Raw genomic sequence first — 25,064 nt, forward strand, 5'->3', positions numbered from 1 at the left:
CAGCGAGGATCTTAGGTTTCAGGAATTCAGTACAATTCATTTTAATTATATGGCGCCAATTCACACATCATCTAAAGGCACTTTACAAAGTCAGACTCCATCAGTTCCTCCAGGTTGGTCAGAAAGTTTCCTCTCTAAGGAAACCCAGCAGGTTGCATCAAGTCTCTCCAAGCAGCATTCACTCCTCCTGAAAGAGCGTAGAGCCACAGTGGACAGTCGTCTGCATTGTTGATGGCTTTGCAGCAATCCCTCATACTGAGCATGCATGAGGCGACAGTGGAGAGGAAAACTCCCCTTTAACAGGGAGGAAAAAAAAAAAAAGCACAGAAGCACGGATCCAGGAAAACCTTTTATGTTGGAGAGGGTGATGGCAAACTAGTTTCATAGGCGTCTGTGTCTGGGACAGAAACACCGCTAAGCAGATGAGCTCTGAGCCAGGTTTCAGGTCAAGAAGATGAAAGAGAGAACATGCAGTTAGTCGCAGGGAAAGCTCAGCCAGCAGCAACGTCTGAGACAGAAACAGGGTCAGACTCTGAGAGACGGGACCAGCTGCATCATCTGTAATATGAAGTTGTTGGCAGCAGTAGCTCAGATGATCTGATCCCCAGGATGGAGTCACAGCTAACAGAGCGCCAGGAAAGATGTAGCTACTGTGAAGAGGAAATAACAGAGAGAACGAAAAGTTAAAGGTTGAAATAACAACAATTAAGACAAAACTGGTCAACAGTAAATAGATCTTAATGTCCTCCAGAATAAAAAAAGTAACATTTATAGTTGTGTCTTTTTATATAATTAATCAGCGCACAATTTCCTGATATTTGCCCCCCGTATCACTTTCTCAGTAGAAAAGAGGAAATTGTAAGTAAAATTACTTATAAACAAGGTTTTAATTTTATATTCAGGCTGTTTATGCATCAATACAGCTTAAAGTAACCCTCAGGGACTTTTTATGGAGCTTAAACAACTATGTCACCAAAATATTTTCTGGCACTCGGAGCCTGAATGCATGAATTAATTAAGATAACTAGCCGATGTTCAATCCAAGCCGTTCTCTGGTAAATGCATATAGCACATGGTGATGTTGTGACAGTGCAGCACGATGCAAAGCGGGTTAATCGTGTCGATGAGGATAAAGCAGCAAACAAGCAAACTGCCCAGCTGTGGCGCAGATAGCGACAGCAGACATGTCATAGATGCGACTCGCTCGACTGTGACAAAGGAGGAAGAAAGATTCTCTCAGATAAGGGAATTTAGATCTTATTTACTCATCAGATCTTTGTGGGTCCAAATCTCCATCTTCTCCTCTGTGACGTTCTGCTTCTGGCTCATGTGGCGCAAATATGAGCAAAACACTGTATGCAAACATTTTTACAAAGGATATCTTCAAAGCCCCCGCTGTCATGTGCCCGAATAGTAGAAACTCAACAAGATTTTTCTATTTTCACCAGAAAATATTGTGGTTGACTATATCCAGATTGACTATCCTCTGGATTTACATGCTAGCCTCATGATCCACCATCTTGTATTTCCTTTTTTAGTACCACTCACGTCTCGCTGGTACATTAAACATCTGTGTTTGTTGTTTCAAATCCACCTACGCCAAAAAAAAAAACATACTCACACGCACTCACTTGAAGACATTTAAAGCAACAGCATCCTGTAAAAAGAACGGTGGTTAGTTGGTGGTAAAGTTGATAACTAGGATCTTTATCATTGTTCTGACTTTAATGGATTCTGTTGTACTTTTTTTTTAAAAACTATCATGTGGTTTGCTGTTGTTGCTCTGCTCAGGATGAAAAGCCTGAAGTCATGAATGTTAAATTTGCTTTCATATCAGCACAGATGGACCCATACAGACCAAGAGACGCCCGAGCCTGATTCTGGTGTTGCTACACTGCAAAAGGGAACGAAACGTAAGTAAACGCTTCCTGAGATGGGTGTTTTTTGTCCTTGATTTGAGCAGGTAAATAAGATTATCTGCCAATGGAATTAGAGTCATTAAGATAATTAGATCCACTGCATTTGAAATAAGATGATGGAGATGAGCTGCTCCTATTTTAAGTGCAAAAATCTTATTCTATTTGCAAATCATTTAACCGTGCTGCACAAATCAAGGACAAATTCATTTTAAGAATTACTTTCAGTTCTCTTTTTACAGTGTCGCTGTCAGTTCCTGTTGTCAGGGTGCTGTGATCAGAAATGTTTAATCTTATGACTAGCTTTAACAATCTTTAATAAATGTCTTCAGAGACATCATGTTTGCTGAAGACTAGACTCGTTCCTCGTTCCTCATGATGCCGTTTGTTCTCTGATGATCTTTAACCAGCGTCTGAGGCCAGAAACAGAGCAGCCGTAGTTACGCTGAGATTAAATTACACCGTCACCCACATCCTAATCAGGTGACTTCTGAAGGTAATACTTTGCTCTGGATGTTCTTAAAACGGTATCTGGTTTTGATTTGTTCAAACGGCGTCGCTTTTGCCAGGCACCGCTTTCAGCGCAACCGATACAGCCAGACACGTTGGCCGTAAAACCCTGAATTTAAAATAAAGACAAAGGTCTGCAGCTGGTGTGATTGTTTGGTCATTGGATTTAAAGTGAAAGTTAAAAAAAACTAAATATTGAGGAGGACTCAGCGCTCCAATTAGCCAATCGTAGGGAGGTTGTGTAGGCGATCTTGTTGGCCTTTCGCTCCTGGTTTCATGCGTCTGACATGATCGCGCCGTCTGTTAAACACCTCTCACCATATTTCACACCTCGCAGCTCAACCAGACGAGCAATTTCACTTGTTTGCTGCGCACTGAGCAGCAGCCTTCTGCTCGTACTTTAGTTTAAGGTTCTGGCTGAGCAGCACAGGGTTTCACATGAAAACATTAAAACGATAAGGTCAACTTTGTGGAAGAGCAGCATTCTTAGCTATCTGGCACGTGAAGCTCGTGTTTAATGGTGTTGTTTCTGTGGGTGGAAGCCCTGCCTTCAGCCCTCTGCAGTATCATTACAGCAAACTGCAAAGATAAGATTTTGCCCCAACTTATATCTCCTGTTATCACAACTCTAAAGGCTGTGCAAGCTCGCCTTCAACAAGAAGATGTACGCTCAGCTCTTGGTTCACTGAGCGCACAGTCCCAGCATGAACCAGTTCAGCCGTCTGTTTTATTCTATTTTATTCAAGGCACTCATAGAGGCCTATTAATTATCTCAATGCTAAGCCTCTGCTAGCTTATTTTCCTCTGTTGTATCGTGTCCTGTGTGTATTTGATCATTTTAACTGTAGATTATATAGGCAGACGCCCAATGGACCAGCGCTGCCTGCTGGAGCTGATGTTCCAGCTCGGCCGCCATCTTGGATGGGTCATTTTTACCCCATCTTCACACAGTTTGGTTTGTTACAAACAGCAGAGATGTGGTTATGATACAGGACGCTGTCACACTAAAAAAAAAACAAAAAAACAATGTATTTCATAAATGCGTGCTCTTTAACAGACAGACATATGGCATATGAATGTATAAATATGTAAATTCATAGTGAAATATTTTTATTTATGCTATTTCACAAAGAGACGTGTGTTATGGCATATTGTTAAATATGTAAAAAAAAAAAGTGCTTTCATGCTGAAATACTTTGTTTTATGCTCATAAACAAACAGACATGCGGTATTACATATACATCAATGTATTAATTTAAACATTTTATATTTTAATAAACAACTCGGATTGTTTATTTAAATTTATTTCACTCTCACATGTAGGAGCCTGAGCCTTCTCTACACACCAACAATAATTTCTTTACATTTCTAGAATAGTGTTCTTTAAAATTTCCAGGTCATTCCAGTGTCTTACACCCGGCTTCCAGTTGTTGAAAAACAACTGTTTTGCACAACTTCTTGTATCTGCTTGTACTCTGTAAGTCCAGGGTACCTAATTTGGCAACATGGTTCAGCCTTAAAGTGTGAAACGCAGCGCTAAAAAAATATAATTCTGGTCCATCTATGGGGTTTCTGTACCGTTCCCACTGAGTAAAAACTCATCTTCAGAACCAATGTTGACTCAAAATGATCATCTGCATCATGTGATCTACTTTCACTAGTTATCCCTGTTTATTACAAACATAAGCTGCAGAAAATACGGGTAAAGTTGCTTCCTCTGCGTTTACTCCCAGCGGCTGCTGTGCCAGCCTGGGAGGAGAGACCCATCCAAGATGGCGGCGATGCAGGTTGTGCTCCAGTATGTAATGAAGCGTCTACACAGATAATGTCTATGATTTTAACAATATTGTCATTCTTTTATTAAACAAGGAAGTTTTCATTCAGAGCTGTCCAGAGAGCCACATGCCTCTTGCCAAATGGCTGCTGGTACAGACACCAACTCCTGGTGTCTGTATCACCGGAACGTTTAAATAGAATGGATGGATGGACTTTGCCAACTGACTAGATTTACTTAACTCATAGGTTGTTAATTTTTTTTGGTGAATTTATTGTGCCAAAGGGTGCATTTATATTTATTACCTTTACTAGGGGTGCCAATGAGAGTATGGGATGCTGTATGTCATAACAATTACTCCAGTCCAGAAACGTTTTCTTGCAGATTACTTTGTGTCTCTTGCTCACTTTTTGTGCATGACTCCAGAAGCAGATTTGTCACTCTGAAGTTCATGCATGGACACAAAACAAGGCTGCAAATAAAAGCAATCGATGCAAACCTGCCACTGTAAGTGAAACGTCCTGTTTTTTTTTTGTGTTTTTTTAGTAGATCTGAATCAATTCTCTCTCTTAAAGGAGACATATCATGCAAAATCTACTTTTTTAATGTTTAAATGCATTTTGTCGGAGTCTCTCGGAGTGCAGAAAAGTTAAATGCAGTCTGTTCAGGTGCTGCATAGATATCTTTATATTCTTTTTGGGTAATATTTTTCAGCCTGTTCAGTTTTCTCTAATTTGTATAATGTTTTTGTTAAACAACTACAGAGCTGCTAAACAAGGTCTCGGACTTCCAGCTAATCGATTTTGTGAAACCGACATTTTCCAAGTCCAAGCTGAAGGATGCTGAAGATATAAGTGGATAAGTCGAAATGTCCATATATTGGGTGTATTAACCAACACAATTGATTACACCGTCCCAAAGCAGACTACAAAAATGGCCGAACGGGAGGGGGGGCGGTTGGTGAAATGCCTCCTTTAAGGGGCCGTACCTCAAAACAGGAGTATAAAAGGGGAAAATTTAGGTAAATTAATGAGGAATCCAGACCAAAGCAGTGCAGTTCCACTTTATATAGACCACAGCTGAAGGGTTTAAATGTGAAAAGAACTGAAAAAGAAAGATATGTCCCCTTTAAGTAAACCTAATCTTCAGCTGAAGTTACCCAGAGATATTTTCAGTCTATTTATAGTTTCATTTAAGTCACTTCATGTATGAAAGATTCTTTTTTTTTTTTTTTTTTTTTTACATTTTTCTATATATTTTCCAAATTAAATTCTTCATGAATGCTTTTATGTGTTTTATAAACATATGAGCGCAAATGTGTAAGAAAACATGGACAACTATTTTCAAATATTCCATAAATTTATATGTATAAAAAAAAGATTTTTATGACAATCATCTTCAAAATAATCTCCTTCCAAACATTTTATAAATATAATCCATCTACAACACGGGGAGACATTTTCAAGTGCTGTCAGGGCAAAAACAAATACAGTTGACATGTAGAATTTCAAAGAATAATTTACAGTAAAATGGCAAGTTGTCCACTTGAGTTGCATAAATTCACAGGTTGATTTGTGAGGAATGTTTAAAAGCTGATCAGTAGTCGTTAGCAGAGGACTTGAGCTCTAGAGGGTCAGATTTCTGGGTCAGTGGATGAGCGGATCACCGCTCTGAGCAGCAGTCCAGGGCCACGCTGTGCTCCTGGGCGATGGCTGCCAGCTCCTTCAGGAACTCTGCGTACAGAATGACGGCGAACACGCGGCTCTTGGCCTGGGGGGGGATGGGCGGGCAAGGGGGCAAGACACTGAGAGGAGGCAGAGGCAGGGCGTTCCTCACCGAGCCGTTGGGTAGCGACGGATCCAGGATGATGTCGCCGCCCTGAGACTGGAGCGCCTCTGAGAGACACAAGATGGAGGGAAAAGTTTAAATAATATTATTAACACAACGGAATGAAATACTTCATAGTTTATCTTTCAGCTGGAGCAAACAGCTGATTTGCTGGAAGTTTCAGACTTTTTGGCTTTTAGTATGAAAGAGAAGACGTCAGTCATTAGCTTGGAGACGGATTTCCTGCAGTAAATAAGATTTACCACAAAACAACTTCCTCACCGAAAAGATTATGCTGTAAAGTATTGTTTAAGCTTCAAGTCTCCCATTCCTCCTTTTTTATTTTGTTGTAAAGCAGCCAGACTTTTTTTAAGATTTTAAACTGCTGGGAATGAACCGTTTTCTGTTCAGTCATCTTAACAGAACAGCAAATTAGTTTTCCAGATTTATAACCACATTCAGTCAAATTACCAAACTACGTTTAAAAAACAGCATTTAAATACAAGCCTACTTAGTTGATTTGAAAATGTTGAAAGGACTTTTTTAAAGCAAGAAAAGAAGTTCTACATAGCGTTTAAGGGAATTACTAAACAATGTGCCAATATTTGCTGCAGTTTATGAGTATTCAACCTCATTGCTGCTAAAATGTTCATGTCTAAAAAGCTTATATGCGTTTGAAATGTAGAATTCCAATATTAGTTTATTGGTTGAACAGAAAAATATATTTGGCAGCTTTTCAGGCTTCGGTGATTTATAGGTCAGAATTAAAAAGATTTAACAAACTAATTATTATTTTAAAAAACATATTTCTCTGAAAACAGGCAGGTAATAAACTAAAATGAAGCCAGTGTCCAAAGAAACACTTTGAATGACTTTCAAAAAGCCTTTGAATCTATAGCTTAAAACTACATTAAAAGGTGACGTGGCTGCTTCAAAAGAAAATAGTAAAGAAAACAGGAGCTGGTTCAAAATGTTTCATGTGCATCTGGTTGAGTTATCACAGAAAATACTTAATATTATATCCTGGTGTTTTAGGAACTATCAAAACTCAGATTATGGCAAATAGGTGGACATAAAAAACACAGATTTGAAAGTAAAACTATGTTTCCAAGTATTGGGCTAATCATCCATATCATACAATAATGAAACAGATATAAAACCCTGCACCTGTATATCAAGTAATTTAGTTGTACAGCCCTGTCCATATCCACAGTAATGGTGACCAAAGTGCTTAAACAAATCAATATACAAACAACAAACATACAGAACTAAAAGAGGAGTTTGTTGTAGAAGATCTGGACGGGTTTGCATAGAGTCCTGATGGTGCACCTTTAAGAAGAACTAAAGCAGAAACTAGTGTTGCACCGATACTATTATCGGACGGGGCCCCAATCCAGCACTAAAATGGTGGTATCGGTATCGGCGAGTACCAACAAATAGGCACCGATACCATTTTGATGTTTCTATGTCACTTGAACGCAGCCTTCTCTCTCCCGACTAGTATTATACATGTTATATAAGTTCATGAAAGCTGCGCTATTTTGGCATTTGAGAGCCAAAACTCAGGGTTTAAAAGAGATTATTCAGTTATTAATGTAATTTTACTGTCTTACTGTTGCACTACTATTATACATGTTATAATTTCACAAATGTTGCACTATTTTGGCCTTTGAGATCCAAAAGTTTATTCAACTATTGTCATCCATTCCAGGTAGGCAATAAAAAGTTCTACTACCCGAAGTAGTATGCAGTTCTTCATATATAGGTATCGGTTATCGGGGCCAAAAAATGGCATTGGTGCAACACTAGCAGAAACCCTAAACTTTCTCCTCCAACATCAGTTTCTGACCTCTTAACTTGCCTAAAATGATCAAATATCCCCAGAAATAAAACTCCTAAACCTCATAGATGGCCTTCTTAGAGGAGCTGAAGCTCTTGTAGCTGTCAATGCCATTTGAAGGCCTTTGTCTCAAATTCCCGTGTCTGCAGAGGAATCTGGCCCAATACTTTTGGCAAAGCAGTGCAACCTGGGTGTTTTCCACCCTGTTCATCTGTGTATTGACATTTGAGTGTGTTCATTAACCTCTAAATTTGCCATCCTGGTCTTTAGCCAGCAAGAACCTCCAAGCCTGGGTGACCAGAGCGGGATATTCAGGTCTGTCGTCCACGTAGCGCTCGATCTGAGCGTGCACCGACACCAACACCTGCAGAAAGATTTCATTAGTGTCTGAAGCTGCTTGGCTAGCGGCGGACCCTCCGTGTCGCCGGTACCTGGTACAACGTCCGCACGCCGTGCTGCTCGCGGGTTTCCGTGCTGAACAGGAAGGATCTCAGCAGAGGCTGCGGGTACGACGCCAGCTGGGCCAGGATGCCGGTCACCAGCAGGTTGACGGCTATGGAGTTCTCCAGGAGGTTCTCCAGTCGGGACAGCAGGACACTGATGAAGGGGCCTGTGGTGTTTTTGGAGATCACAGGTGGATGTAAGACGTGAGCGGCAAAGAGAAAACATTCAGCTTCCTTTAGAGATTAATGGCGAACCTTCTGATGCCAGATTTTAAAGTCTAACTCTTGGACTGAAAAAAAAAATCCTGAAAATCGTTGAATAACTTCCAGAACAAGGTAAACTTTGAATATTCATGTATCAAAAGTGTTCAAATTAAGTTTAAATGTGAAATATTGCGCATTTTTTACACCGATTATGGTATTCCGCGTTTGAGTGCCGCCTTCGTTTACGATCGGCCATTTCCGACGTGTGACGTCAGTTCAAGAACACCGAGAATGCGCGAAGCGAACTTGCATAGAAACACACATTGTTTACATTGTACAACCGGTACGGCGAACAAGGATATATGGATGTTTTCCAGTGTCTTCTTTCACACATCAAATCTGCTGATCCACGTCTACTTTGAGCAAGCGCTTTTAACTAAGTCCACAATAAAATGCCTTCTAGGTGCGTAGTTGTTGGCTGTAGTGCAGACCGCAGTGAAGTTGGTTTGATATTGGACATTATAGCTGAGCGGAGTCAGCGGGATCTAGCTCACGGTTGATCCGGTTGAAGGACTCCGATTTCGGCCAGCGTCTCTCAGCTGCTCCCTTCTCCCATACGTCAACAAATCTGATTTGATTTTAGTTTCTCGAGAGTGCTCCGCTGACTCCGTGGAGCTTGAATGTCCATGTCAAACCAACTTCACCGCAGTCTAGTGCAGGCCAGAAAGTAGCGCTACATACTTGGCCGGTGGATCAAAAGGTCTGAAAGAAATGGGATAAATTCGTAAAAGAAACGCAAAAGGACTGGATAGCAGGCAGTGACAAAAGTGTGTTATGCAATTCACACTTCACGAGCGAGGATTTTGAGGGTTACTTACAATGGGGCATGGCTCTATGTCTTAGCAACGTTAGCTATAGTCTCCTCAGGTTCACCTTGTTCAAACTCCGTTTCTTCGTATATATATTCGGTATCGGAGTCGCCGATGCTTGAGGTGGAGTTTGTAGATGTATCAGACATTTTTTTTAATAAATTTTTTGTATGTAGAGTAAGAGTTATAAATTAAATTTAATAAATCGGTAGCGAAAGTCGTAGTGTTAGCAGCCGGATGCGCGGTACTAGTTCTGTTTATGACGTCACATTACGGAGCAGCCCGATTGAAAAATGTTCGGCTCTTTCGCTTATACAGCAAGTTTTATCGAAATTACTTCCAAACGGCGCACATAATTCACATATAATATACATTTCTTTACTCTGGTGACTATTTGAATGCATCTGCGTTAAAATACATTCAGTCCAAAAGCTAGATTTCAAGCTTTGATCTGGTGTCTCGTTTAACCCTTTCAGACCAAAGATCTTCTGAATTAAAGACCAGAGAAGATCTTTTCACTTCATTTGCTCCTGTCATGAGACCCTTTAAAGCAGCACTTCGGCAGCTGTACTCCTGCCCAGGTTGATTTCATGTGAAAGGTAGAAGATGGTGTGCCAATGGAGGCTGTCTCCCATTTGGAGGGTAAGCGTGAAGCTCAATGTGTGCATTCAGTACGTTTCTGCTGCTTTTCTAAAACTTTAGATGAATTTTTTTAATAAAGCAAACACAAACCTGTAAACGGAACTCCTCGTCTCTTGCTGCCTTCCTCCTCCTCCTCCTCCTCCTCTTCCTCCTCGTCCATGGATTCCTCTCCTCTCTGCTCGGCTTCCTCCCACGACGAGCCGAAACCAAAGTCGGACATAAGCTGCGCCTCCTCCTCGGCGAGTCTTTGCCTCAGGGCTCGGACACGTCGCCTGAATGTCCCGATGTCGTCTGTGATGTCATCGCCGTCAGGCTCCGCCCCCAGAGAGAGCATGAGCTCGTAGTATTGGGACAGGAAGTCGTTCTTTTGATCATCAGGAGGCCTTGGGCCGTGGGTGTTTGTTGTTAAGAGACGATGTGACTCTGGCTGTAAATGATCGTTTGTCATATTGTTCGTCTCTAAATATGCAGTGAGGCCTGTTTTAGGATGCATCTGCTCCTCGCGTGCTGTGTGGTTGTAACTTTTACAAGCCAGGACGCCATTCTGGTGGCTGTTTTGTTCGCAGCCCTCAGTTTCTTGATCAGAATCATCACATTCGCTGATGATGTGGTTATTTACGTCAAAGCCATTGGAGACAACGTGCGTCTCGCTGATTTCGTCTCCCTTCGCTCCGTTCTCAAATCCCTCGCTTTTCCTCCTCGCTGGTCCGTCACACTCCTCACTCTTACTCCTCTCCTCCTTCCCTCCGTCCTCGCTCCTCCTCCGCGTTGACATGATGCTGTTGACCGTCTCAATCACCGTCTTCCCAGTCAACGATAACATCGCCGACATAGTTGTCGGCGCTGAGGGCGCGCGCTGAGTTTTTGAGAGGTTTTTACGTGGCGGTCTGTTTGCCGCCTTCATCCGTTCAAACATGGCCGTCTTGGTGTCCTTCTGAGCAACGAGATCGTAGACGATGGCATCGTCCTGAAACTCTGATTCCTCCACGTACGCGCCGCGCACCAGCCTGGTCGCAGTTAGCCGCATCTCCTGGATGTGCCGCGGCAGCAGCGGCGTCGGAGGTAAGGGTGAAAGCCTACATCGGTCCGACTCCACACATCCGTTTGGCGGGTTAAAGATGGCTGACGAGGAGGCGAGCTCCTCCTCTGCAAAGATGTCGTCCCACTCCAACTCCATGGCGGAGCTGGCCCTGCCCGCCTGGTTGCTGGTGGAGACGGTCTCCGAGGACGAGGGCGTAGGGGAGAGGGCTGAGGGGGGACGGAGGACAACCACGGAGCAGATGGAGTCACTCTTTAATCGCTGCATGAACGCCTCCTCATCTTCTATGTCGTCTCCCGGTGTGTCAGATCGGTACTCCTGAGGCGGGGGGTCGAAGCCGTCATACGCTGCCGACCAGAACCTGCAGGCTCTAGAGGTAAAACAGACCAGAGATCAAGACACGTTAATCTTTTCTGGAGAAATCTTTTTACTTCCGAAAGTTTGCTTTGAAAAGATGTGAACAATGCTAATATCCAATTCAAAATTAAATTTTAATATTATAACATCAGACTCTGCATTTCCCTGCTGCTTTTTTTGAGAATTACAACATCATATACCATCACCGGCCACATTATTAGGTACAGTTATCTGTTAAATAAATGGCAACTCAGCCAATCACATCACTCTGACAACTTGCTGCAGATCAAAATGAGCATCAGAATCACACCTAAAGGGGATTATAACGTGAAATTGTAACTAGTTACATTTACTTGAGTAACTTTTTGAACAAAATGTACTTTTAGGAACATTTTTATTGCACTGTACTTTTTACTTTATTTAAGTAATACTATTACTTAAGTATTGAAACTTTTGAATAAAATTTCTGGCTGCTCTACCTGCTGTGAGTAACTTCATGAATAAAGAACAAACTTGTTTTCACCAATAATGCATCAGAAAGAAACCCAGAGTTTATGTTAAAGTGAGACTTCTTGTTTGTACACGTGCTTTGTTATTTTAATGATATTTTCTATATACTGAGCTCGTTGAGCCATTTGGAGGGGAAAATGGACGTACAGTAAACTATATTGTCATTAGAAGTACTTTGCACTGTTCTAACATACTGTATATATTAACTGCTGTAAGTATTGCTTTAAGGTTTAATGTAATAGAAATTTTTCTTTTGTATTTAGTAAATCTTTTGTCTTTAAAATACCCAAATTTGCACATAACCTTATATTCTTTTTGTCTGTGCGATTACATAATTTTTAAATATTAATTCATCAGCTGTTATAATTAGTTACTCAGTACCTGGGTAGCCTTCTTACTGAACACTTTTTACTCTTATTTGAGTAATTTCATGGCTTTTTACTTTTACTTGAGCAAAAATATGTCGAAGTAGTGCTACTCTTACTTGAGTACATTTTTGTTTGGCTACTCTACCCACCTGTTTGTTCTAGACAGAGTGTTTTTAGAGAGCTACTGCAACAGTCAGCTGAATAAATCAAATAAAACCTCATTTGGGATGTTTTGGAATTCAGTTTGATTCAATTCAAAAATACTTTATTAATCCCAAAGGGAAATTAAATAAAGGGGACACTGTCCTGGACACTGAGGGGTGTTTTTGACGCCTTGTTGAATCTACGCCACAAAAGACTTAAAGCAGCTCTGAAACCCAGGACTGGCTAGATGTTCCTAATAAAGTGGCCGGTGAGTGCACAACTTAGTGCCATCCAGTTCACCTTAATAAACATGTTAATATCATTTCTGTCACTGGTGTACAGAGGACAAAGCTCTAAATGGGTCAAGTTGTCTCTTACATGCTACACATTGTTTAATCTATACAATGAAATGTAATGATTGTTATTCCTATAATAATCTTCACAAGAGTTTTTTGTTAAAATATGAGGACAGAAGACATTTTTATCAGCTTAACAACCTTTTTGTTGAATTTGCAGAGGAATAATGAACTTGAATCAAGTTTATAATATTCATTTTGGTTTGCTTTACTATATTTGTATCACAACATGGGTCTAATTTGACTCGACAAAATATTTCAGCTCTCTATTTATAAATATGTGTCATTCATTAAGTGTTGTTGTTTATTGTTAATCACCTTTTTTAAAGAGGAAATTGCATTAAGAAGAACAGAACATTATTTATTTATGGCATTATTTGTCTTACCTAATAATACTCAAAGGTTTTTAAAAAAGTACTTACATTGTGTGCTAACAGAATAAAAAATATACGTATGAAAAGTATGTATAAGTATGAAAAATCACAACTCTTTACCTTTTCCTACTGTTGTAATACATAGTAGCAACATCTGTCCAGCAGATGGCGCTTAAGAACCATTTTCAATCTCGTTTCTTTGGCTTTGCGTGGCATAAAAGACATCTCTTTAACCTTGACTGGTTGATTTAAGTGTTAAAACGTGAAGATACTTGACATTTTTATCATTTTCCTACAGGTTGTGTGTGTTTCATTCGCTTCAAAATCAGATTAAATGTACTTTTCTGCCTTATGAGTCTTCGCTTTTTACATTTCCCCCGAGTCTGTGTAGTGACTCTGACTGCTCAGCAGGTGGCGCTAAATGCCTATTTACACATAATTCTGCAGCTAATTGTTCTGATAAGGCGTAGAGTGGAGGAGCTACAGGAAGAAATGGTCATTTGTGGTGTTTTGGTTGTTTGTTTTAGATGGGGAAAAAAAATACTACACACTAGTTTTGCATTTTAAGTCATAACCAGAAGCCGGCAGGACACGAGAGCAGCCGACCTGCAGGAGATGGAGATCGCCTGGCGGGCGTCCCACAGGTAATGGATGTAGTTCACGTCCATCAGGAAGTCCAAACCTCGGCAGTAGGCAACGCTGTCTGAAACCGCCAGCTCTGACACAAACACAAAAACTCAGAGTGAGTACATTTGTTTCCTGGAAGAACTCTTTGTGGTTCGAGCCGTAACGCCGCACTGACCCGCTCCTTTAGGCCAGTGGATGTGCTCGGAGAGGGAAGGCGCGCTGCTGAGGGCCGCCGGGCACCAGGAGGGCATGAGGAGCAGGAAGGAGGCGGCGCTGGAGGAGGAACAGTCTCTCTGCTTCAGGGAGCAGCGCTGCCTCCTGCTCAGGTGGTTACAGGGAATCAGGTACCTGAGGAGAGAACGTCCATCCTGCTCAGTGCTGCACACTACTGCCCCCCTGAGGCCAGGTGAGGAGAAATCTCCCCTAAAACATCTAACTTTAAAGCTCTTAGGAGAAACCAGAGCGACATGGCATTGACCGGCTTACAGGTGGACGCTTCAGACTGACCTGAACACCAGCTGCAGCATCACGTCTTCGCAGAAGAGACCAATGAGCGTTCTGAACAGAGCCAGAGACACGGTACCTAGCTGAAGGCGGACAGGGGAGAGGTCAGAAGGTCTGGGGCATGAGAAACAGGCGAGGGGGGCGGGGGGGGGGCGTATCACCGGTGGTACCTGGAAAGGCGTGTTGACCCTGCTGACCAGCGTGTCCAGGACGTAGACGCCGTCGTGTTGGTGCAGCAGCATGAAGGACAGGAAGGTCTGCAGGAGGGCGGGCTCAGAGATGGAGCGCAGGAACAGGTCCAGGTACGCCGTGGTGGTCATCACCTCCTCCACCGTCAGCTGCCAACACAGATGATCAGAGGTGAGTAATGACATTCAATCAGGACCTTCGTCTACGCCTGTTTTACATCTGAATTACTAAAGGGGACACTGGAGAAGAGCGATCGTCTCCAGAAAAAAACAGCTTTAAACAAACCTTTAGAAATCAGACCCAGGAATGTTTTACGTATTTTCTAACGTCCTCTTGCATTTGCTACATCATACTTAATGCCCACTAGACGCAAAACATGTCAGTGCGGCGTTAACGCAGAACTTTCGATAGCCAGACCAAAAAAAAAGAAAAAAAATCTATTGCATCATATACAGAGAGCAATAAAAGGGTTTTACTCTACTCACAAGCAGGTGACAGGGAAAAAGAAGCATGTTTACCCGGAAAAAGTTGCCTTCTTATTGATGCACCGATCGCTTACTGTGAGGAAAATAAGTATTTCAACACCCGGCGACTTTGCAAGTTCTCCCACTTAGAAATCATGGAGAGGTCGGAAATTGTCCACTGTGAGAGACATAACCTAAAAAAATCAAAAATCCAGGAGTCATAATGTATGATTACTGCTGCAAATAAGTATTTGAACGCGCCTAAGGTGAAAATGTCAGACCCCTCCATGATGTCTAAGTGGGAGAACCTGCAAAGTCGCATTGTGTTCAAATACTTATTTTCTTCACTGTATCTGCACACTGCAAAAACGGATCTAAAAATAAGTAGAATGTTCTTAAAATGTGTGTTTTTGTCCTTGATTTGAGCCGGTAAATAAGATTATCTGCCAATGGGATGAGTATTCTGACCCCTAAAATAAGATAATTAGACATACTGCACTTGAAATTAGATGATGGAGATGAGTTGTTCCTATTTTAAGTGCAAAAATCTTATTCCATTGGCAGATCATCTTATTTACCTGCTCAGATCAAGGACAGATACACTTATTTTCAGAGAATATTACTTATTTTAGTTATGTTTTTGCAGTGCATCAAAGGTCCAGCAGTAACGTCTGGGAGCCAACGTCTCTAATTAATTAAAAATAATAATAATGTTTCCGTTCTTCGGACGTGCAGTAAACGGGCCGAGCAAAGACCTCCCCAACACTTGACCCAGGCTGGCTTCACCAAAGCAGTTCATAGAAAGGTAAACTCATTCATGCAGCAGAGGTGATTAAATGAGTGAATATTTACTGTCACTCTACCAAAACAGTGACAAGAGTTAGTAATATATGACGTATTTAGAGGCCTGTTACCTTGTGGAGGGCAGGAGCCAGAACAGGAACGAGGAAGCCCTGGTAGATGTAGTCCAACAGCTGGGCGCGGATGGAGGGATGAGCCACCTGAAAACCACGGGCAAAGAAAGTGTGACCCGGTCTGATTTCATAACGAGGACGAGGAAACCTCTGGGGACGGAGTGAATGAAGGTTATGGTTGATGTCTGGTTCATGCAGGGGACAGAGGAGTGCGTATATTCTGTGTTTCAGCGCTGTTTTGTACCTTGGTAACGGCGCTGCAGAAGTCCAACGAGTGCAGGAAGTGGACCAGAGCTGGAACCTGTTTACACAAGATAAGAATCACGGAGTCAGGCTTTCACACACATCTTCTTAGCGCTGAATCACCTCAGAATGCTACATTTTAAACGGTATTTATCTGGGATTTCTGTCATAATCCCACTACCTTGGTCTTTGCTTTTGTTTTCATAGCTCATACACTGCAAAAACGGATTTAAAAACAAGTAAAATGTTCTTAAAGTTAGTCTATTTGTCATTGATTTGAGCCAGTGAATAAGATTATCTGCCAATGGGATGAGTATTTCTACCCCTAAAATAAGATAATTAGACACCCTGCACTTACAATAAGATGATAGAGATGAGTTGTTCCTATTTTAAGTGGAAAAATCTTATTCCATTGGCAAATAGTCTTATTTACCTGCTCAAATCGAGGACAAATAGACTAATTTCAAGAAAATTTTACTTATTTTTAGTTCTGTTTTTGCAGTGTAGCTCCATTACTATGACGTCTAGTAGTGTCCTGATACTGGTGCTGGTATCGGTATCAGGCCCGATACCAGCGTCCAGTACTCATACTCCTATTTGTAAAAGCAACCCGATACTCTGAACCCATACACTGCAAAAACTGATCTAAAAATAAGTAAAATGTTCTTAAAGTCAGTGTATTTGTACTTGATTTGAGTAGGTAAATAAGATTATTTACCAATGGAATGAGTATTTTGACCCCTAATATAAGATAATTAGACATCCTGCACTTGAAATAAGATGATGGAGATGAATTGTTCCTATTTTAAGTGCAAAAATCTCATTCCATTGGCAAATTACCTTATTTATCTGCTCAAATCAAGGACAAATGCATTAATTTTAAGAACATTTTACTTATTTTAAGTTACGTTTTTGCAGTGTACCAATCTTGTGCTTTGTGCTGTGCAGAGGGGCAAAAAAAAAAGACGCCTTTTAACACAAAAATGAGACATAGCATTTCAAGACTACACCTGACACAGAATTCAAAGAGTTTGTTGCAACACAACCAAGATTGCAACAACTATTCCAGAAACATACCTGAAGCTCTTACCGAATGTGTGATCTATAAATCTCAGTTTATTAAATATTCAGTATTGGTACTTGGAATTGACAAGTATCTAAACTGAAGTACTCGGTCTGGAAAAAAACTGGTATGGGGGACACTCCTACTTAAGTTATTTGAGCAACGCCAGCATTAGCAGCTTGTTTCTAACCCTGGAGCATAAAAGCTGGTAAACGTTGATGGCGACGGCAGGCCGCTGACGGTGAGCGTCCTCACCTGCTGCCAGTCTGCAGCCTCCAGACAGTGCCAGTCCTCGCTGTAGACCTGCAGCCTGGCCGGAAGAGACGAGTAGAGCCCAGACAGACCCGTGGCCAGGACCTGGGGACACACGGAACCAGAAACGGGTCAGGGACTTTATGGGAACAGAGTTACAGAGAGCCTGGAAGCGTGTGGTGAGGTTCAGCAGCATTAGGTCAGATCACAGACGTCTCAAACTGCCACACCCTCATCTTGCTCCAGAGGCAGGTTCCCATGCAGGCGTCGTTCAGCTGGATCCAGTCCTGGCTGTCAGGTACTGCTTTTATCTCCTTAATGGACTCCAGACAGTGGCCCTGGTGTCAGAGGCCATTCATTTTAATGGCTATTTTGGCATCAATTATTTTTAGGAGATCCTCCCAGGGGTGAACTTCCCCTTCAACATGGATTTCTCTATCCCAGCAAGCTGGTTCTTCCCAAGTTCCTCAGCATAAAAAACCTTCTTCCAGCTGACCTTCTCCTGAGGACGCAGTATAATAGCTCTGAACCTCTGCAGGAAGATTATACTGTTATACTGTAGAAAACTGGACTCTATATCACATGTGTCCTGAATTGTTTACATCTCAATTGCTGTACTGTGAAATCACTGCTGTACTTTATCCTGGAACTGTCCTGCAAAGCTACTTTATTATCCCGCAAAGTTACTTTATATCCTGCAAAGTTACTTTATTATCCTACAAAGTTACTTTATTATACTGCAAAGTTACTTTATTATCCTGCAAAGTTACTTTATTATCCAGCAAAGCTACTTTATCATCCTGCAAAGCTACTTTATATATCCTGCAAAGTTACTTTATTATCCTGCAAAATTACCTTATTATCCTGCAAAGTTACCTTATTATCCTGCAAAGCTACTGTATTATCCTGCAAAGCTACTGTATTATCCTGCAAAGCTACTTTATATCCTGCAAAGCTACTTTATATCCTGCAAAGCTACTTTATATCCTGCAAAGCTACTTTATATCCTGCAAAGTTACTTTATATCCTGCAAAGTTACTTTATATCCTGCAAAGCTACTTTATTATCCTGCAAAGCTACTTTATTATCCTGCAAAATTACTTTATTATCCTGCAAAGTTACTTTATTATCCTGCAAAGTTACTTTATTATCCTGCAAAGTTACTTTATATCCTGCAAAGTTACTTTATTATCCTGCAAAGTTACTTTATTATCCTGCAAAGTTACTTTATTATCCTGCAAAGTTACTTTATTATCCTGCAAAGTTACCTTATTATCCTGCAAAGTTACTGTATATCCTGCAAAGCTACTTTATATCCTGCAAAGTTACTTTATATCCTGCAAAGTTACTTTATTATCCTGCAAAGTTACTGTATTATCCTGCAAAGCTACTTTATTATCCTGCAAAGCTACTTTATTATCCTGCAAAGTTACTTTATTATCCTGCAAAATTACTTTATTATCCTGCAAAGTTACTTTATTATCCTGCAAAGTTACTTTATTATCCTGCAAAGTTACTTTATTATCCTGCAAAGTTACTTTATTATCCTGCAAAGTTACTTTATTATCCTGCAAAGTTACTTTATATCCTGCAAAGTTACTTTATATCCTGCAAAGTTACTTTATTATCCTGCAAAGTTACTTTATCATCTGCAAAGTTACTTTATTATCCTGCAAAATTACTTTATTATCCTGCAAAGTTACTTTATTATCCTGCAAAGTTACTTTATTATCCTGCAAAGTTACTTTATTATCCTGCAAAGTTACTTTATATCCTGCAAAGTTACTTTATATCCTGCAAAGTTACTTTATTATCCTGCAAAGTTACTTTATCATCTGCAAAGTTACTTTATTATCCTGCAAAATTACTTTATTATCCTGCAAAGTTACTTTATTATCCTGCAAAGTTACTTTATTATCCTGCAAAGTTACTTTATATCCTGCAAAGTTACTTTATATCCTGCAAAGTTACTTTATTATCCTGCAAAGTTACTTTATCATCTGCAAAGTTACTTTATTATCCTGCAAAGTTACTTTATTATCCTGCAAAGTTACCTTATTATCCTGCAAAGTTACTGTATTATCCTGCAAAGCTACTTTATATCCTGCAAAGTTACTTTATATCCTGCAAAGTTACTTTATATCCTGCAAAGTTACTTTATTATCCTGCAAAGTTACTGTATTATCCTGCAAAGCTACTTTATTATCCTGCAAAGCTACTTTATTATCCTGCAAAGTTACTTTATTATCCAGCAAAGTTACTTTATTATCCTGCAAAGTTACTTTATTATCCTGCAAAGTTACTTTATCATCTGCAAAGTTACTTTATCATCTGCAAAGTTACTTTATTATACTGCAAAATTACTTTATTATCCTGCAAAGCTACTTTATTATCCTGCAAAGTTACTTTATTATCCAGCAAAGTTACTTTATTATCCTGCAAAGTTACTTTATTATCCTGCAAAGTTACTTTATCATCTGCAAAGTTACTTTATCATCTGCAAAGTTACTTTATTATACTGCAAAGTTACTTTATTATCCTGCAAAGTTACTTTATATCCTGCAAATTTACTTTATTCTGAAATCAACTGCAATTCACTGAAACTCTCAAGCTGTATGCAAACGAAAATTTTGTTCTGTACGCACTCTGTGCATACAAAATGACAATAAAGTTTGTCTAATTATAAGCATATATTTGCGCTCAAGTTGTTCTCTATTAATAAAACTCCATGTGGATCAGCAACACATGGATAACCAGAGTGATCAGCTTCACTACCAGCACCAACATCAAATCAGAAAGCTGGTATATCTCTTCTTTTTTTTTAAATAATATTCATTCTTCAATGGGAAAGATGCACTGAAGCTGTTTTCTCTTTATTGGTGTTTTCTGTTTGTCGGTGTTTGTTTGTTGTTGACCTCTTTTCATCCTCAGGTAGGCACAGACCCTGATAACACAGGCAGGCTTTTATTCAGATCACATTCCTGAGCAGATTAGCAGAGATTTAGGGCAGATGGGAGGAAATTTGAGTAATTTTCAAAGCTATTTATAATGACAATTGCTTATTATTTTTGACTTTTAGCTAAAGTGAATAATGGAGGCTCAAATTGTCCTTTAACCTTCAATATGAGTCTCACTCACACACACTCTCTCTCTCTCTCTCTCACACACACACACTCAGACAATGGGTTCTTCAAGTATGTCAGAAGATACAACCCTCCACATATTGGTAACAAAAAACCCTTTTCCAGGAACACAAGTCCTGCTTCTTACTATTTCTAACGACAAATTTTTTCCCCTTGCCAGGTTTACCAAGCAGATCAGCGCTCTGCAGGATTTCAGCTAAATGCTCACGTCTCCAGGACTCTTCCTGCTGAAGGTTGCACTGGAAAAAGAGCTTTGACTCCATCTAATCTAGTGGATTTCTACCTCAGACAAAGAAAAAGGTAATGATGAGACCTAATACTTACAGAGACATCATAAAGCTTGTCGTTACCCCAGTTTAACTGAATGTTTGTGTCTGAGTGAGGCTGTTTCAACAACAATGATAAGTTTCCAACTCTGCTCAAAAACTGAAAGGATGACTCTTTAAACAGTTTAATATAAAGTCAGATAAACTCCTGGAGTATTAATCTGGTCGGTTCAGCAGTGGACTGAGGTTTTACGCAGTGTCAGCTGCAACATAATGAGACGACCCCAAAACAGGAACGATTCTGCCGGTGGAGGCCACAGAAAGGTTTTCTCTCCTCGTTTTATTTGACATCTCTTCAGTAGTTTTGCATCTGATCAGGGTCAGAGTCGCTGCTGGCAGCATGAGGCAATACTCGACCAATACCAGAGGTTGCACAGGCAGTCCAACTCTAGAAGAGCTGCACGGGACCGATGGATGTCCCTAACACATCAGCAGGTCCGGTATCTGCTCCTTTGTTCTAGCAGAACCAGGATCAGTCCTACCAGAGTCCTACAAACGGACCTCCAGCGGGCCCCTGACCTGAATGTCTCTGACCAAACCATCAGAAACAGGGGAGACTGAAGGCCAAACATCCTAGAACCTGGTTAATAAAAATAAATTAAAAAAATCACCATATTCTAATTTTTTGTGCGTGTATGGAAAGCTGTTATGCTTCACTTTTCAACCACCTTTAACCCTCGTTTAGCTTGAAATCATCCTAGTTTTTATGTAACATCAGTGAAGAATTTAGTTTCAATCCAAAGTAAACTGAAGAAGGAAAAGAGCCTGGCAAATAGGGCTGGGCGATATGGATTAAAAAATAAATCTCTGATTTTATCATACCAAATCCGATTAATCGATTTTTTTTCCTCCTTTTTGTTTCATAAAAAGAAATTAAAGAAATTATTTTAAAACCTTGCTTTTATGTCAAGCATTTCGTCAGGGAGTTGACCTGAATTCAAAGTGCAACTAAAAACAAGCTGTGAAACATGCTTGTAAAACAAGATGGCAGCCATGCCATTATAAACAATGAAAATATAACAAAACATTTGCTGCTAGTGGTATTACACATTGAGCTAAGAACAGGCTTCACTGCACTTGTGAACTTCAAACTAAGAAAAAAAAAAAGTAAATAAGTAAATGAAGTACCTCGTATTATGGTTAAAAAAAAGTTTCCACTTAACAATATTTTGACAATACAATTGCCTAAACATATATTCAGCATCACATGCTGTTCTCTTCATGGAAACCCAATGAGTGTATTGGCAAAATAAAATCCAGATTTTCCAAAAATTAAATCTTAAAGAATTGTAAATTCGAATTAATCGATTAAATCGATTTATCGTCCAGCCCTACTGGCAAAATCTTATTAAATTCCAGCTTCATTGTGTTTTTGATAAGTAATAATAATTGAACTTTATTTATTTATCTCACAATAGAGAAATTCACTCACTAACCACTAGGTCACCACTCCCCCTTGAAGCAAAGTAGTGCAGCTTTGCTTCAGTTTCAGTTCATGTTGATGTCATTAGTTGACTTCTTCTACTTCTCTCAGCCAAGCACAACCAGTCCTACAGAAGTAGTAGTCACTGATTATTCCCTCTAAACAGAACGGCTAAATAGGTCTCTGGCTAAATTTTGATTCTCAGTCTGTTAATGTCTTTTTTAAATTAAAAAAAAAGGTTAAAAAATAAAACAACTGGACTTCTATTCTGAAGCTGAAGACGTTTCGCTTCACATCCAGGAAGCTTTCTCAATTCAAAATGTCAAAGGAATGTCCAGACTCCTGTTTGTATTCAATCCAACTCAATCATATCTATATAGCGCCAATTCACAACACATGCCTTCTCAAAGCACTTTACAAAGTTAATTTAATCAAATTCTTCGGAAAGATTTGTATTATTTCTGATTTTCCAACAAGCTAAATCATGTTCTCCAAATTAAGATCTCATGCCTTACTAACAATGAGCAAAAAGAGCAAAGGAAAACATTTTGATAAAAGGTACATAGAGGTTGGAGGAGTGAGAAAAAGGAGACTCGTCATCCATCCTCCTCGGTGGTCAACAGCTGGAGTCTCGTTAACGATCGGGCAGCCGTCCAATCATGTGCCGCCTTGTTAATCCCACGCTGTGTGGACGGCCCAATCCCCGGCTGATTTACTAATCTGCTCCCTTCACAAAGATTGAGGTCAGAGTTTGGTCACGTGACCTGAAAGCCGGAGAAGTCCAACACAAACACGGTCACAGGTGGCACGTGCTGAGCCGAGCCGCCGCCGACACCTCTAAGGTTCTCCTTACGTGAGGTACCAACGCAGAAACTGCTGACAACAGAGCCAACATGGCTGACACGGTTATCTTCTGCTCAGGTCCCCGAGATGAGACCTTTTTGCTAATGTTTGTCCATTTGTCTCATACTTCTCTTGTTTCATGGTCACCACACTGCAAAAATGGAACTAAGAATAAGTCAGATTTTCTTAAAATGAGTGTATTTGTTCTGAATTTGAGCAGGTAAATAAGATTATCTGTCAACGGAAGGAGTATTTTGACCCCTAAAATAAAATGATTAGATATATTCACTTGAAATAAGATGATGGAGAGGAGTTGTTCCTACTTTAAGTGCAAAACTCCTTTTCCGCACTGCAAAAACAGAACTAAAAATAAGTAAACTTTTCTTGAAATTAGTGTTTTTGTTCTTGATTTGAGCAGGTAAATAAGATTATCTGCCAATGGAGTAAGTATTTTTACCCCTAAAATAAGATAATTAGACATCCTGCACTTAAAATAAGTTGCTGGAGATGAGTTGTTCCTATTTTAATTGCAAAAATCTTATTCCATTGGCAGATTATTTTATTTACCTGCTCAAATAAGGTACAAATACACTAATTTCAAGAAAAAAAGACTTATTTTTAGTTGCGTTTTTGCAGTGCATCGGCAGATTATCTTATTTACCTGCTCAAATAAAGGTCAAATACGGCCATTTCAAAAATGTTTTACTTACTTTTAGTTCAGTTTTGGCAGTGCAGGTTGAGTTAATTCATCTTTAAGTTTTCTATCGTTATTCAGGCCTTCTGCATTACTTTGCTCACGTCAGTCTTTTCCTCCACTTCGCTGCCATTCCTTCCTGCCTTTCCCTCATTAGCCCCCTCGGTGTTTCTCTTCCTCCCCCTCCGCACACATGCAGTCCCAGGAGGAGGCATTATCAGCTCATTAGTTTGTTACATAACTCGCGATAATGAGATTACAATCCAGAGGGGAGATGAATGCAACACTCTCCATTCATTTGAACAGCCGTCTGATTCATGAAAGTCTGTTAAATAATCACTGATCACATTCAACTAGTGGGAGTGTGTGTGTTTTTTTTTTTTTTTTTTGTCCTGAAAGTTAACGAGGAGAAACTAAATATTTTCTATTTTCTCCACATCTCAGCCTTTTTCAGATCTATTAAATCCTCCCTTTATCCTTCTCTGCTCACAGCGAGGTTTATTAAATGATTTAGCTTTGCTAACAGGGGTGTGAGAAGGATGAACGGGTAGAAACATGAGAGAGATTGTTGAGGCACGCGGAGATGGCCGTGAAACGACCGGCCGTCTCCTCGGCCGCCTTGACGAGAACCATCAAGGACTCGGCCTGTCAGTGCCGGGGGATTTTTATGTAATTATCATAATATCTGCGTTCTGAGCACTTACGGGACAGAAGTAGGTGTTCTCGGCGATGTGCTGAGCAACCCGGGGCTCCGAGGCCGACAGAGACATGATGAGCAGCAGAGCATCCCGGGCCTGTTGGCCTACCAGACCCTGCCTGGAAGATAAAAAAACACACAGGCTGTCAGGACTTCCTCCCTAAATGTCTAACACCTGAAGGTTAGAAAATCAGCAGAAGGCTGCTCTTGTAGCCTGAAGACAGCGATTGTTTTAAAGGAGAACGTTCCTGATATTCAGAGCTCTTACCTGTCCTGACTGAGGAGAACTTTCACCCTCTAAACTCAACACTGAAGGAAGCCAGGAATCTCTCCTGCTACACAGATATTACCTGAACAACCGTACCAGCTATAGCTTTAACCATGGGCGGCTGGTGTAAGGGGGCTAGTAGGGCTGAGCCCTCCCTGGTGTTTACAATAAAAATAGTAAAATACCTAATAGACACAAATTAAAAGTGTAGGCTATCACATTTTGTCAAATTTACAACAAA

The 25,064-nt window shown here is 40.3% G+C and overlaps 1 protein-coding gene across 1 annotated transcript in view; it reads right to left on the reverse strand.

The window, feature by feature from the left end:
• Positions 1–5,486: 5,486 nt before the first annotated feature.
• LOC105920088 (protein FAM160A1) overlaps positions 5,487–25,064 on the reverse strand; it is a 30,158-nt gene continuing 10,580 nt past the window's right edge. The window contains exons 6-17 of the mRNA XM_012855594.3: positions 24,563–24,674; positions 17,433–17,534; positions 16,116–16,172; positions 15,872–15,958; positions 14,475–14,642; positions 14,308–14,387; positions 13,976–14,148; positions 13,780–13,891; positions 10,116–11,434; positions 8,299–8,477; positions 8,111–8,231; positions 5,487–6,095 (exon numbers count right to left, since the gene is read on the reverse strand). Of these exons, the coding sequence (XP_012711048.2) occupies positions 5,863–6,095; positions 8,111–8,231; positions 8,299–8,477; positions 10,116–11,434; positions 13,780–13,891; positions 13,976–14,148; positions 14,308–14,387; positions 14,475–14,642; positions 15,872–15,958; positions 16,116–16,172; positions 17,433–17,534; positions 24,563–24,674 (2,743 nt within the window). The 3' untranslated portion in view covers positions 5,487–5,862. The remainder of the gene's footprint in view (positions 6,096–8,110; positions 8,232–8,298; positions 8,478–10,115; positions 11,435–13,779; positions 13,892–13,975; positions 14,149–14,307; positions 14,388–14,474; positions 14,643–15,871; positions 15,959–16,115; positions 16,173–17,432; positions 17,535–24,562; positions 24,675–25,064) is intronic.

This window comes from Fundulus heteroclitus, chromosome 14, assembly GCF_011125445.2.
Source record: "Fundulus heteroclitus isolate FHET01 chromosome 14, MU-UCD_Fhet_4.1, whole genome shotgun sequence".
NCBI classification, from domain to species: Eukaryota; Metazoa; Chordata; class Actinopteri; order Cyprinodontiformes; family Fundulidae; genus Fundulus; species Fundulus heteroclitus.